Here is a 14,833-nt window from a genome sequence, read left to right as displayed (position 1 = left end):
TTGAGCTCAGCCCAGCTGTTCAGCCTATCCAAATCCCTCTGAAGGGCCTCCCTACCCTCAGGCAGTTTGACACATCCTCCCAGCTTTGTGTCATCTGCAAACTTACTGAGGGTACACTCAATTCCCTCATCTAGGTCATCAATAAAGATATTAAACAAGATGGGCCCCAAAACTGACCCTTGGGGGACACCACTCGTTACAGGACGCCAGCTGGACTTAACTCCATTAACCACTACCCTCTGGGCACGGCCCTCCAGCCAGTTCTCCACCCAGAGAAGAGTGAACCTGTCCACACCACGGGCTGCCAGTTTCCTTAGGAGAATACTGTGGGAGACCGTGTCAAAGGCCTTGCTGAAGTCCAGGTAGACTACATCAACAGCCTTTCCCTCATCTACCTGTCTGGTCACCCAGTCATAGAAGGAGATGAGGTTGGACAAGCACGACCTGCCCCTGGTGAACCCGTGCTGGCTGGGTCTGATCCCTTTATTGCCATGCACGTGTCGTGTGATCTCCCTCAATAACATCTGTTCCATAACTTTCCCTGATACCGAGGTCAGGCTGACAGGCCTGTAGTTCCCCAGGTCTTCCTTACGGCCTTTCTTGAAGATGGGAGTCACATCGGCTTGAAAGTCCCAAAACTGTTTTTGGATATTTGGAAATATTTATAGGGGAAGTATTTCCCTTCTCTAGAGCTGGGAATATGAGCTGCAATTAAATAAATCCTCTAAGTATGCCACATCCCACTCATTCCCAGCACTCTGGTTTTAAGATGATGTTTTCTAAATTCTTTTGGTACAGATTGTCAACAACATGAAGGCAGATTCCCTGTGCAACTTTTCCAAGCAGTAAGACTTAGTCCTGACACACCCCAGCTAAACCCCTGGTGCATTGCTTTGAAAATGGAAAGGCTGATCCTGCTCAGCTCTTGAAAGTGACAACATACAGCTCCCATAGTGCTGCCCAATGCCCAAAAAGTAATGACTACAGACAGCGATTTTTATGCTTCAGTACTTGCTGAGAGAATCATGAATATCATGAACAGGCAAAAAAGGCCTTCCAGGCTGCAGGCCCTACAATGCAGCCCAAAGGATTTACAGCCCTTGGCCCTGCACTGATGTAGATGGAGGGGACCCAAGCTCCCACAGTCACTGTCTCACCTTCAGCTGTCGTCGAACACGCTCTATGAAGAACTTCCAGCAAGTCTCTCTGGAGCCCACCAGGCCCTGGCCTTTGACTTCATTCTTCACACTGTTGATGATGTTTTCAACTTCATCATCCGGGAAGAGATCAGGGATTTCACCTAAGGGAAGAGGGTACATTCTGGTTTGCTGGGCTGGATTTTGTTGCAGCCTTAGAGCAAAGTGATGCAGCTGCCTCCCTTCCCAGACAGAAGTCATCACAACAGGTGCCCACGAGCCCCAGCAGCACGAAGGTGGTACAGAAGGTCACTCTGTTGAAACATAAACACTTGTGAGAGCCAACTCTCTCATACAAGCCCAGGGTAAGCAAACATGCAATACAGTCAAAGAACAGGAAGTACATTTTTTTCTCATTAGCAGCGCTGATTTGATTACAGATAATAATAATCAAATATCTATTATGCATTACACAATAAAGACATTTTTTTTTTACTATAAACGAATTTGACACATACAAGTATCAATTTCTGCAGCCGTTCAATGCCGAACTTTCAAATAAGCCCCAGGGCACTAAAACCTTCTAAAGGAGTTTTGAAGAGTTAACAGCTATGCAGCTGATTGCCCAAAACGTACCCATCCAAACTGGTTCCTCAGTTTGCCACTTTTCACTTCCTTTCTGGCAGCTGACTTGATTGAAATCATCATTATTGAGTGAGAGACCATCAATATGAGCACTAACCAGCTTATAATATATTTTTTCTCCTGGTTTCTTCAGTGATGATAGGAACAAGTACGAAGATGCAATCATGTAGATAACAGTGAGCTGCTGGAGCAGTCAGCACATACCCCAGGCAGCTCCAGCCCATGTCACAGACAGGCAGGGTCTTTGCAGTCACCTCCTCAGTGCAGCTCCAATTCTGCGCTGCAGTGTAAGCCCTGAACAAGAATCCAGTCTGTCCCATTTTTCCACAAAGCAACCATAGAAAAACCACAACTTTTCAAAGGAACCATAAAATGACCTTGACAGCTCAACCCTTGCTGCAGGACATTGCAGAGCTCCATTTTGAGTCAGGAGATTCTTGTGTCATCTGCAGCAGGCAATTAGACAGTGGGAACTACTTGCTGCCCTCCACAGCATCCCCTGTCCTTACACCTGGTTATGAATTCATCACAGGCAGGACTTGTTTGCTGATCCAACCATCTGGCCAATTTATAGTCACATATGTTGACTTTGGAGTTACTCACAAACTATCCGTCCCCTGCGCTGTCAACTCTCCACCCTGCACCATCCATGGAGGTCACCTGAACCAGCTGGTATCTTCTTATTCTGGCTCATAAAGAAGTGGCACGCCATTACAGCAGTGATTTACCAGGGAGACTGGGAAATAACGACTCCCTGGGTTACTTTGCACCTGTGGTGCTCCAAAGTGCACCATAGTTGCAGTGCACCCTGCAGGGGTAGTACTCATGTACACATTCATGCCACATTCTGCGTGGCAGACAGACATCTGCAGGGAGACACCCTGGCATGCAAACTGTTCAAGCAAGCAGCAAAAGAAAAACTTAAATGCACCTAGAAAAATGAAGAGGAAAATGACTGGAATGAGATAAGCAGCCATGTGACACCCACAGATAGGGTGGCTTTGAGATCATCCACCAACACACAGGTGCTTCAATCATATATTCTAGTCAGAAGCAATCTTATTTTATCAGACACTCAGAATGTGGATGCATGGGATCCACAGGTCAAACTCCTCCTCTTTTGATACATTCCTTTGGCTTTGTCCTCAGCTGCAGCATCACAATAGACAACACAACATCCATAGGCAGCATACCATAAAAAATAAAAATTAAAAAAACAGGAAAAATAGGAAGGGGACAACAGAAAGAGAAAACCTACCAGATAAAATGCATCCTCAGTAAGGACATCTGAGTGCTGCACTGATTTTAGTTTTTGGCCCACATATCCCCTAATTAACTTCATATACTGCCCTGCAGCACATTCCAGAGCTATGGATACTACTATGAGCAAACTGACATTGAAAAAGGGGAGAGGAAAAGTAAAAGCAAGATGAGACGCACCTGATGCTAACAAGTCATTTACCAGCACCAAGAACTGTTCGTCAGCCACCTGCACATCGGTCATCAGGAACACAGTGCCTATGTTCTTCAAACCAGCTTTCAGGTACAGGTTTGCCAGGTCTGCCTGGAGGTTGAAAAGCAAGTGGACTTAGGGGATGTCCAAAAATGGGCTAGATACCATCCTTCCATTCCTGCCCCTCTAAGCAGGACACAAGACATAAAGAAGTGCCCGAAGCAGCACGCCACTCCAGAAACTTCTGAAATTCAGCAAGCAACTACATTTCTTCTAAAAAATTGTTCCATTAATCACCGGATATTTGGATTAGATCAGCTGTAACAGCAGGGTGGGCTGACGGCAGACAGGGTGATCTGTCACCATCTTGCTCTTCCACAGATGAGGAAAAACAAACAAACCTTCACCCTTCATAAATTCTTTTAAAATAAACACAGAGTGAAGGGAACATCAAATTACCTTCCACCTCTGCAGACAGAGAAGCATTGAGGTGCTTTGAAAACACATTTATTAATGTTGGGATCAAGCTACGTTTCTAGCTGGGAATGCAGGCTTCCTAGATGAGTGGGCAGGTAGAAGCTACAAAATGCCACAAGTGAGGCACAGAAGGGAGCTGAAAATAGGTGGGACAGCTTGGTGTGATGTAAAGAAAACAACTTGTCCACAACCACAGGTCATCCAAAGGAAGATGGTGGCATTACAGACAACAGTCCTGCAACTGCTGTGTTATACATACTGGCCTTCCAACTGCTCCAGTTCCTACTGAAGTCCCAGAGTTAGAGTTAATGACATTTCAGAAACTTGAGCACAGGACCAGCCCAGCAAGAGCACTGATCTGAAGATACAGAAAAAGCCAGACCTGATCAGTTCCTGTTTGCAGAGCTCGGAAAACTGGTAAGCAACTGGGAAAGCCTTGGTTAGGATGGGAAGACACCAGCTGTGCTCCATGCTTTACCAATGGCACTCACTACCCTGGGACCTCCTGTCCTGTCTGTGATGGGGAAGGAACCCAGGATCCTATCAGCTATCACATCTGCCAGACACAACAGACTGAAGTTACTGTGGTTGGGATTTTTGCAACATTTTTAAAGAGAGTTCTTGTACCAGAAGTTAATGGACTTCTAAAACAATTCAGTGATATTTTTCAATGCTGATTTATAACTCTTAAGCTCACTAGCCTGTATGTATCTGTACTGATCCACCCACTGCCTGCTCACTCCCTCCATTACCTAAAATGCCAGATGAAGAACTGGCTGTGATTTGAGAGCTCTACGTCTCTCTTCTGCTCCTTTCCCACTTCAAAATCACTCTGTAACAGACATCTCACCAATCAGCTAATTACTGTGTACTGTTTTGGTCATAATAACTGGAACTTTTCTGCTCCTTTACATTTTCTGCTCATTGAACAAACAAGATGTGGATGGGTTCACTAACACTGCTGATACAAAACCTTTGGTTGAAGTCCTGGACAGCTCACAGAACGGCTGGGGACAGCTCATCAGTCTGCATCTGTGTGTAAACACACTTCAAGAAGACAAATTTCTCCACTCTGCAGACCAGTATCATGGCAGGAGCTTTTCCATTCTCACATCCACATTGCTTGTTACTCAGCAAGACCAAGTTGTTTCCAGGCCAAGTTCTGCTTTTTACTTCCCTTCCCAACCTCAGCCTTAAAGTCACCTACCTTCAGGTCAGGGATCCCATAGCCTTTCCTCAAAGTGATCTGGAAGACCTCCAGAGAGCTGATGAAGGCTGCCAGCCTGGTCAGGCTCTGCTTGCCGCTGCCGCCCACACCGACCAAGAGCGCGTTTCCTCGGGGGGACTCCAGGATATGGTTGATGCGGCAACTAAAGTGAAGCATACCAAATCTCTCCTTAATAAGAGCATTTTTTCTTTTTCTCTGCCCACTGCTTTTCTATACATATTTTATTCACTAAGAAATTGTATTCTGAATGAGATGAAAAATGTCACCCTAAGAGACGTGTCAGCAATCCCAATCTCCGCTGAGACCTATATAGAGGACGTGGTTGAGGAAAAAAATAGTTTGGTGGCAATTTGGACTGCGTCCAGTTCTTATTCTAGCTGCCAAGTCCTAATGGACAGAAATCAGTAAAAAAGATGAAAGTCTGGCCATATTTGCAACGAGCATGAGAGAAAAAGCACATTACATGGATGTGCAAAGACTGGGAGCAAAATTCAAGGATCTGATTCAACTCTCCTTAGGTTCATCTTCATAAAGCATCTAGGGCCCAAGTCCAGATGACGCATCCTGCTATGCCATAGTACCTGTTTGCATATGTCTTCCGTGGCATAAATCCTGTCCAGAAAACAGTTTGTGTTGTGTACTTAACCAAACACCACCACTTATTTCCCCACTCTGTTCACTTGTACTGAGAGTCCCAGGGTGTACCTTGCAGGTTTCAGATTTATCCTCTTCAAGCAAAAGATGACATCCCCACTTATTGAAACTCTGTCTAAGGAGAGTTTTGGGAACCTACCTGTGAAAACCTCACTGTCCTGCATCGTAAACACAACTCCTCTCTTCACATCACTGCCTTTATTTAGCTCACTTAAACTGAGTGCTTTCCTAGACTAATCTGCATCGTGAGAAATACTGTACTGCTTTATTACACCCAGAAAAGCAATCCAGTCTGTGCAGAGAGCTTCAGCACTTCCAATTTCAGCTCTCCAAGTGATGTGCACTCCAGGGCCGTGTGTTTTGTGAATGTGCATGATGACCCACAGGGATGTGACAGACAGATAAATCCTACTTCCTTACATTAATTCAGCCCGTAAACTTAAGTTTCTTATTTTTTTTCCCTGAAATGAAATTTTCCAGCAAATTCAAGTTGAAATCTGTAAACTATTTGGGATGGATTGAATATTGCATTTATGCAATGTGCATTTCCAAATGAAATGAATAAATTTCACCCAGCCTCAATGAACATCCTGCTGGATACTCAAACCCTGCTTCCCTGTTTGTTCAAAATATTTACTGGAAGGATAACATCAAGTCTTATCACAAATCCCAATTTACATCTAGTGCTCAGGAAGGACAAGGTTAACACTACTGCCACTTTCCTGGAAGCAGAAACACCCAGGTGAGTATGGCTCATTAATACAGAGGAGTAAAAGCCCACACTGTGGGGAAGATCTTCCAGAGCATAATGCCAGCACACTGCAGTGCCAAAGTAATAGGATGTTCAGCTCTCAGAACAGAAACAGCTAAGTGACAAGTTAAAAACTATTAGTACCAGATGTATATATGGTGCCAATATTAAATATATGAAACTGCCATGAGATTGACTTCATTAGTTTGCTATGTCCAGCAAGAGTTGAAATTGTATGCGCTAGTATACAAACCTGCACCTCTAGAGAGAATGCTTTCAGAGAGAAAGTAAAAACCAGCTAAAATGTTCATTTATGCTAGAGGTCCCCTCTTCTGAAGCAGTCCAGAGCCAGATTTCTGCACATGGAGGTGAAGCTCTATCCCTGGTGGGATCCCCAAAAAGCATATAGATGATTTCTGAAAATTGAAGGTACACCTCACTATCTGCACCAAGACATCTAAGTGGATTCATTCTTACAGACTGAAGACTTGTTGTTTTCATAGAATCCCACATGTTCAGAAAAATACAGAAAAAACAAAGCAGCTCAAATACCTGAAAACGTTTAAACCAGTAGTCTGGATATACACAATGTCACTCTGTACATTTGAAAATCCCATGAAGAAACTGTGTAAACATGGCTCAATCAGCTGGGAAAGCATTTAGGGAAATCCCAAAGCTGGCTGTGAAGTGAAGGCCCACAAAAATAATCAAGTGCTTGAACACTGTCACTTCCAATAAATGGCCACACAATACGCAGAGAGAGCACTGAGGGCTGAAGATATAGGTAACCAGACTCTAAAATAACCACCAGCATGCAATATCCCATCTCCCAGCCCCAGGTATCCTCATGGTTTCCACACTGGCTGCAGAAGAAGTGCAGTATTTGTGCAGGACATGTCACACGGGGCTTCTCCATACCTCCAGCTCCATCAACTGCAAGTAAAGAGACCTACAACTTGATGGAAGCAATCTGTGCAGATAAGTGCTATAAGGAGACTATAAAACCAGAAAATCCCCTTACACATGGCACATAGCATCCTCAAATAGTACCAGGTTCATGGCAGCATTGACTTCATTGTAGTTGTCCAACGCTTCCACGAGGATCTGGTTCAACTCCTCCCAGGTTGGGACAGGCCTGTAGCTAGGTTCACCGATGCCTTTAGCAAAATGGCAATAAACATTCATTTGCTTGGTCTGCTCTAAGGTCTCCTCAATGTCCTGCCAGAGAAACATATACATATGTATGTAACAAATACAGAAATAAAAATACAGCTCTATGCCATCTTTCCAAGTAAAGTACAGCTAACTAGCAAATGGCCTCTAATGCCCATGGGCTTACACCTATGTGTTGGAAGAGGGCAACAGGGAAAAAGGAGGGAAGAAATGGAACTCATGAGAACTCAACACGCTTCCATAGGAAAATGAGGCCACAAGAAAAGCTCTACAGTCACAGCCATAACACACAATCATTTAGGTTGGAAAAGACCTTCAAGATCATCATGTCCAACCATCAACCTGGCTTAAACGAGGCTTTGGGCAATAAAAAAGCAGCTTTGGACCTCATTAGTATGCTTCAGAGTGGAAAAAAGGGCTTGTGGTCTACAAAGGATGGGGCTTTGGAATCTCCAGCTCAGCAGCTGGATCCTGAAGTGATGCTTTGACCTATCAGAATGTGACTTTGATCCTCAAAAGAAACTCTGGGCCCTGAATATCAGTCTTTGGTCCTGGGATGTGGCTCTGGGCACTAGAAAGGAGGCTCTGAGCACTGAAATTAGACTTTGGGCCCTCACAATGGTGGTGGCTAGTGGGTGGGAGAGGGGCTGGCTGTTAAAGGAGACTTTGGGCTCTAAAATTCAGACCCTGGCCCCTAGAATGAGGCTTTGTCCTGTCAGAGAATGCCATGGACATCCAAGAGGAGGCTTTGTGCCCTAAAAGTAATGCTTTGGGCCCTAAAATAAGACTCTGGACCTGAAAAATTAGGGTGTAGGTGATTAAACATTAGCTGCGGATCCCAAGTTTAGGCTCTAGACCTCGAAAATAAGGGTTTGGTGCTTAACAGTGAGGCTGCAGTCTGTAAAATGGAGCTTCTGGTTTCTGTTCATATGTTTTCAGACCAACAAGAGACAGTATAGAGCTTTACAAGATTGTGACCTAAAAAGTAATTGCTCTTCCTTAAAATGAAGTTCTGAACCCTACAATGAGGATTTGACCCTGAGAATGACTCTCTCAACCCAAAACCACGGCTCTGGGCCCTGAAAAAGGGTCTTGGAACCTGAAACTGAGAGAGTGGCCGCATGTCTTATTCATGTCATTGCTTTTCAGCAGTACATACATTTATGAACAGCTTTTCTGAAGGATGAAGCATAGGAAGAGAAAAAAATCATCAAAAATCTCTGATGTGCACCTTGAGAATTGCAACCACTTCCATAGAACCAGGCGGATGCATTAGTTCCACAGAAAACAAGGTCAAATATCCCACTAGTTTTATGTTTTTTGTGTGTTTTTTTTTAATCTTAATAAATATACATATATTAAAAAGTTTTGTCACTTACATACATTAACTGTATTACATATTTTATATGCAGTCCAAGACAATTCCTCTTCACTCAGTGTGGCCCAGGCAAGCCTGGTTGGACAACAAAGCACTAAGGATTTGTGCCTGCAACCCCTTTGCATCCATTCAGAGCAGGGGGATGTGACCCTTCTCCTGCTTGTGCAATGTGAGACTCAAAGCACTTAAATAAATCAATTAAGTCAATTCACAGAGCCCAAATCTGCCCTTCCCAAGAACCTTATGGGGTGCATCATTTACCCCTATCACAACATTGGCAGCCCAGAACATGGATGACAGATGTAGCTCCTGGGCTCCTGTCAGGAGCATTGCCCTCCAGGCAAGCAAGATGTGAGCAGACTTTGAGTCAACCTCTGTTCTCCCAAGGAATTTGACTTTTCTTGTGAGTGTGCACGTTACTATCAGAGTCACGAACCTCAACACTTACATCATAGAATTTCTTCACCATCTCCAGCTGGATTTTATCAAAGGTACCATAATCCTTTCCTTCAACCATCTTATCCCGGTACACCCGGTTTGACTCATGCAGGTAAAGCTTCACCAGGTCTTGGGGTAGCTTCATACATTCAGGGGTAGAAAACAGAAGGCCCTGTGGGGAGCAGAGACAGTCAGGAAACTCCAGAAAACCCTTTAAAGCACTCAGGGACCTTACCTCCAGCATCCACACTAGAATGGGCTGTAAATGTGGAGTTACTACAGCACCCTGAATGTGAACTTCTGAATAAGCCCCTGCTCAACAGCCCCTGGAGAATGTGACCTCTGTTACTCTGCATTTCCCAAAGCATTTTAGATTCATTATATTTATTCTGAGAATCCAGACAGAATCCCCAGTGCAGCCTGGTTGCGGTGATCCTGATCTCAGCATCAGAGAGCGTGGAGAGCCCAGTGCCAGCCCAGATGGGTCCCTAGCACCCTGCACCATGCTGTGGGTGCTTCTTCAAGAGGAAAAAGTAGTTCGGAAATGTTACTGGTGATGATTTTTTAAAAATCAATTAATTTTAATTAGGCGCATTCTGCCTACAGGAAATATGAGCTGCTGTCTGCTTATCGCAGTATGTTTACCATGAACTCTATTAAAATGCATAAAAGAACTATATTTCAAAGAGGTATCTCCTATAACTAAGCCTATTAACAGCACACAGGCTTTCAATAGTATGAATTAAGCAGACAGCTTTTATTCCTAACATCTAATTATTTATATATAAAATAGAAAATGCATTAAAAGCAATGTAAAGTGTTCCTTCTCAGCTCACTGGCCTGTGGCTCAAATCATTTGGGTTTTCATTTGTCATTACAGCTGCCAAATCATTATTTTATTTATTTCAGATACAAAATGAGTGAGAGAACAGCTGACAACCTGAAAAGAGAAAAGGCAAAGGTGCAACCCATCAAGTTGTAAAGTGATGTTAAAAAAAAAATCTATCACTCAGACTCTCCAAAGACGCCTCAAGCCACAGAAGATGTTGTTATCTTGACGCAAGCACACGTTGAGGCTGCATAAGGGGGGAAAATATTCACAATTTGCTTCTCTTTAATGAATTTATTAACTTAATATCCAAACTTCTCCCCTTTCCTCACTGTGCAGAGCAGCCATAGCATGGCTTGGGTTGGAAGGCACCTTAAAGACAACCCAGTCTTGCCATGGGCAGGGCTGCCACCCACCAGATCAGAAATGGCAGAAAGAGCAAGACAGAGGGGAAGGAAGCTCTAAATCCAGACCGGCTTAGATAGCACACTAAGAGACAAAAGAGCATCCGAGTTGGGTTGGCAAAGCAAACCTTCAGAGTCGCAAACGTGGGCCCAGATTCAAATCCACAGCCACACCAACTGTGTCAGACTAGGGAACATGAAGGTGCCCCCTTCATTGCTCCCCACTCCACGCAGAGGGAAATCTGCTGCAGCCCATGTGAAGGAGCAGCTGAGCTGGGAACCACTGCTGTCGTCATGTTGACAGGCAGAGAGATGCCGTCTCTTCTCCTCGGCTGTGATCTTAATGTGACATGCTGCTTGAAAATCTTGTTAGAAATGGGAATAAAAAGCAAAATACAACCCTGCAGAGTCTATGGTTATTATACGGAGATGACAGATATAATTTAGAGCATAATACCATGGTAACCCTTTCAGAAGGAAAGAAAGACAGCAACAGGGCTTCCTCTGGTGTAACCCAGCAGGGAATTCCTTTTTAAAAAGCATAATCCACCACTCCATCACCACAGAGACCTGTCTTCTTTAATCAAGGGTAAATTGCCTCAAGCGTACCAATCTATTTAACTCTGCAGTGCATGGTGGGACCCAGAGGCATGAAAAGGTGCTGCAGAAATGCAAGGGAAAGTAGTGTCAAACTTTAACCCCAGACGGACCTGCCAGAGGAGGCAGGAACAGATAACGATGATGTACCCAGATTAACTATAAAGGACTGAAAAGAGACCCTGCCCCTGTAACAGTAACATCAGCAACAGCAGGTGACACAGTTTGAGGACAAGGAGCCAGGGCTGCCACTCCTGCAGTTCTCACCCGATCCCTCTCCAGCTTCTACTTGCCCATTGTCCTGTACAGAGACTACCAGCCTCTCCTCACCCTGAGCACCAGCAGCTAGATGTAAATGTAATCTGTTCATTACAGCTAGATTTTACAGTGCTTCCTGAGCCTTCTGTAACTGTACAAAACAAGTGCATGAGTCCAGGGCATCATAGATTTCAAAGCTCCTCATTTTTCTTCTGAACACCAGAGAGGGGCATCCCTTAGTCCAGACCCCACTGGCTTTGCAGGTGATGAGTGACCTGAAAATGAGGTTACTGGACAAACTGTGCCTGGAGCTGGCTTCCTTCTCCCCTCAGTCCCCTTTTCCCCCACAGCCCCAGTGCAGTCCCTGGCTCCTTGGAGACCTGTGACCCTTACTGGCTGGGCACACATGCACACTGCCCAAAAGCTGCACGGGGAAGGTTGGCTGACTTCTGCATAAGGGCAGGAGCCCAGGTTTCATCCTACAGCCCTTGGGCAGCTGATGCCACAGAAACAGCAGCATCACCAAGCACAATTCTGGAGCATCTGGGGTTGTTCTGCTGAAAGTCAAGCCCAGAGACAAAGTGGGGACAGTGGATAAAATCCCACCTCATAGGAATATGTGGGATTTCCCATGACCTTCCCAAGCTGACACAAGATGGTTCATCTTCAGGGGACTTCAGGGCTGGTTTCAGTTTGAGATTAAGACATCTAAACCGAGGCAGGTCTATGGACACCTATTCCATATCCAATGGAGCCTAGATACCAACAGAGCTCAAGCAGTTCAAGCAAGATGTCCACACGGGCTAGGCCAGGCATGCCCAACCCACTGGCCCATGACATCAGAGACAGATGTTGGTGGGATGGCAGTTGAGGCTGAGCCTTCCCATCGATATCCCATTATACATTGAAATGTGACATAGGGCACCACAAGGGCACTCAATATCACCTGACATGTAAGTGCATATGAAGTGATGGTGTGGAACTGATTTTCTCCACGTGGAAAAAATGGCACCCACTGACATTGATTGACACTGCATGTTTGTAGAGACCAACCAGAGGATGTGAGCACAGTGAGGCAGTGACAAAACAACAGTGGGCCACCTCCATCGGTGCACTGCTGGCAAAAATGCATAGTAATGGTGGTGACTGTGTGGAAAAATTGCGTTGCTGAGAATTTGCCCCATCAAACAGCATTACTGTGGTCTTTGTACCTGCTGTCATTTCTGTGGAAATAAATAGGAGGCATTACTTTTGGAGTGAGCAACACAGACGCGGCTCAAGACGATTCCTCTTCACTCAGTGTGGTCCAGGCAAGTCCAAAGGTTGGACACCCGTGGGGTAGGCAGATAAAGCACAGGAAGATATCTGGGACTAAGGTGGAGTCTCCCGATGTTTTCAAAAGCACTAGATACCCACACCTGAGCAACCACATGACATCAGCCCTGACCTGGCAGCTTGGGGAGCAGGGCTGCACTCCCCAGCACTGGATTTACCTAGTCATCCTCACATCCTGGATCTGAGTGTTTCAATCTGGAGCCAAACCCCACCTTAGATCTGCACAGTGTCAGTTTCTTCATCTGCTTGTCCAGCCAGGCCAGGTGGTGATAGGTACTGGGGGAAGGAGTGACATGTTAGCACTGAGTTCCCATATCCATCCGACAACAAGTATTACTGCTGACTGTTGCTTTGGGGTAGTCTTCCTTTTTTGTGTAACACTCACACGAATGCAAGGTTCGAACACAATAATTTTTCATTAGCTGCAACAATTAAGGTACAAGCTCCCAGAGTGTTTATAATGAGATAATTAGCACAGGGCTCCTTGTCATAAGAGCTGTCAAGCAGTTTTGACAAAGGGAATCAAGCTGGGTTTGCAAGGCCCTACTTAAATGTTTAGGTACAACATTAATATCTATTATGGTATGATAATGACAGAGCCATTGGACAAATCACAGAGCTGTTGGTAATGGCCTGTACAGAACCAGCAATAGCACAGCACAGAGGCAGCAAGTCCCAAAGGTTGCCTCCTCCACAGCCACAATCTGGGTATGCTTTGTGCCTTTAACAGTTATCGTTGGCTGCTTGTATAATTACAGCATAGCTGGTGTAACAGCAATCCCCGAGCACCTTTTATATACACAGCTATTACACTATATATCCAGCCAACACATTCAGTGTTTGATTGTCTGGGATTAAAAGGCATTACATACTGACCTACAAGCATTCCGTCTGCTGATTCTCTCCCTTCCTGAAGGATAAGGAAACTCAGACTGCCCCGCTTTTCTTTGTTGAAGGTGTTTTTCTGTTCTGCTTTATTTTCAGATGGCATCATATTAGGGGTTGTAACAGAGCAGAACAGGGCAGACATCAAGGTGGGAGGAGAACTGGCTGGACCAGCAGGCTCCAAGGTCACTGCTATCTGGTCTACCTGGAGGCCATGCAGCAGCAGTGATCCCCAGGGGTGGGGACTGGAGGAGCAGAGAGGAACTACACCTTGACAGTCTGCAGAAAAGCTGAGGGAAGCTCAATCCACATGCAGGAAAAGACAGAGAAATGGGTTTGTTCAGGTTGAGGAAAAGGCAAAGGGGAACCTACTGCTTGTCTGAGACTAGCTAATGGGAGATACAGAGACAACTGAGCATCATTTCCTTTGTAAGTACATAGCAAAAGGATGAGAAGCAGCAAACAGAGTGAGTTTAACAGTACAATAATGGCCATGGTGGCTGTGGGATATTCAGTGCTGGGAATTCTGAAGCTGGCCCTGCTTGAGGAGGACAAGAGACTTCCAAAGGTCATTTCAGGGCTAAATTACAAAGCAATGAACATATAATGAATGTAACACAGGGAAACACATTCCCAGAGTTCAGATCTTATTTCCCATTCAATTTCCGGGGAAAAAAAAGACCCTTCTGCCAGAGCTGAACTTTACAGTGAGGGTGGGGAGGCACTGACACAGGTTGCCCAGAGATGTGGTGGGTGCCTCCAACTGGGCCAGGCTCTGAGCCCCTGACCAAGCTGGGCATGTCCCTGCTCATTGCAGGAGAATTGGAGTAGCTGACCTTTAAGGGTCCCTTCCAACTCTAAGGATTCTATGATTCTAAGATTTAAAGTAGAAGAAATATAAAAAAAAAATACCAAAATAAAGGACTTACAGAAATAAAATCTGAACCATAGCCTAAATACACATGACAAGACCAAGAAGCCAGATTCCCTCCCTCCTTCATCTGTGTGATAAACTGAAAGCCACATGAGCTCCTATGACTGTCCCTGCTCCAGAGGCTTGGAATTGAGATGTTTTCTGATATCCCAAAGCCTTAACATATTTCAAACAGATCACAGTTAAAACTAAAATACTCATCCACTGCTCCTCTCTCCCTGCTTCTCAAAGCACAGATTAGAAGCCAGAATTCAGTAA

General features: G+C 44.9%; 1 protein-coding gene across 1 annotated transcript in view; it reads right to left on the bottom strand.

Moving 5' to 3' along the window:
• The window catches only part of DNAH9 (dynein axonemal heavy chain 9), a 180,951-nt gene that overhangs the window by 96,028 nt on the left and 70,090 nt on the right, over positions 1–14,833 (bottom strand). Inside the window, exons 42-46 of the mRNA XM_065735131.1 lie at positions 9,344–9,505; positions 7,366–7,562; positions 4,919–5,081; positions 3,222–3,345; positions 1,158–1,300 (exon numbers count right to left, since the gene is read on the bottom strand). Coding sequence (XP_065591203.1) covers positions 1,158–1,300; positions 3,222–3,345; positions 4,919–5,081; positions 7,366–7,562; positions 9,344–9,505 — 789 coding nt within the window. The remainder of the gene's footprint in view (positions 1–1,157; positions 1,301–3,221; positions 3,346–4,918; positions 5,082–7,365; positions 7,563–9,343; positions 9,506–14,833) is intronic.

The sequence above is a fragment of the Cyrtonyx montezumae genome, unplaced genomic scaffold, assembly GCF_038088225.1.
Source record: "Cyrtonyx montezumae isolate F1298 unplaced genomic scaffold, pur_monq_1.0 scaffold_19, whole genome shotgun sequence".
Taxonomy (NCBI): domain Eukaryota; kingdom Metazoa; phylum Chordata; class Aves; order Galliformes; family Odontophoridae; genus Cyrtonyx; species Cyrtonyx montezumae.
This window is presented reverse-complemented; position numbering and strand designations above follow the sequence as displayed.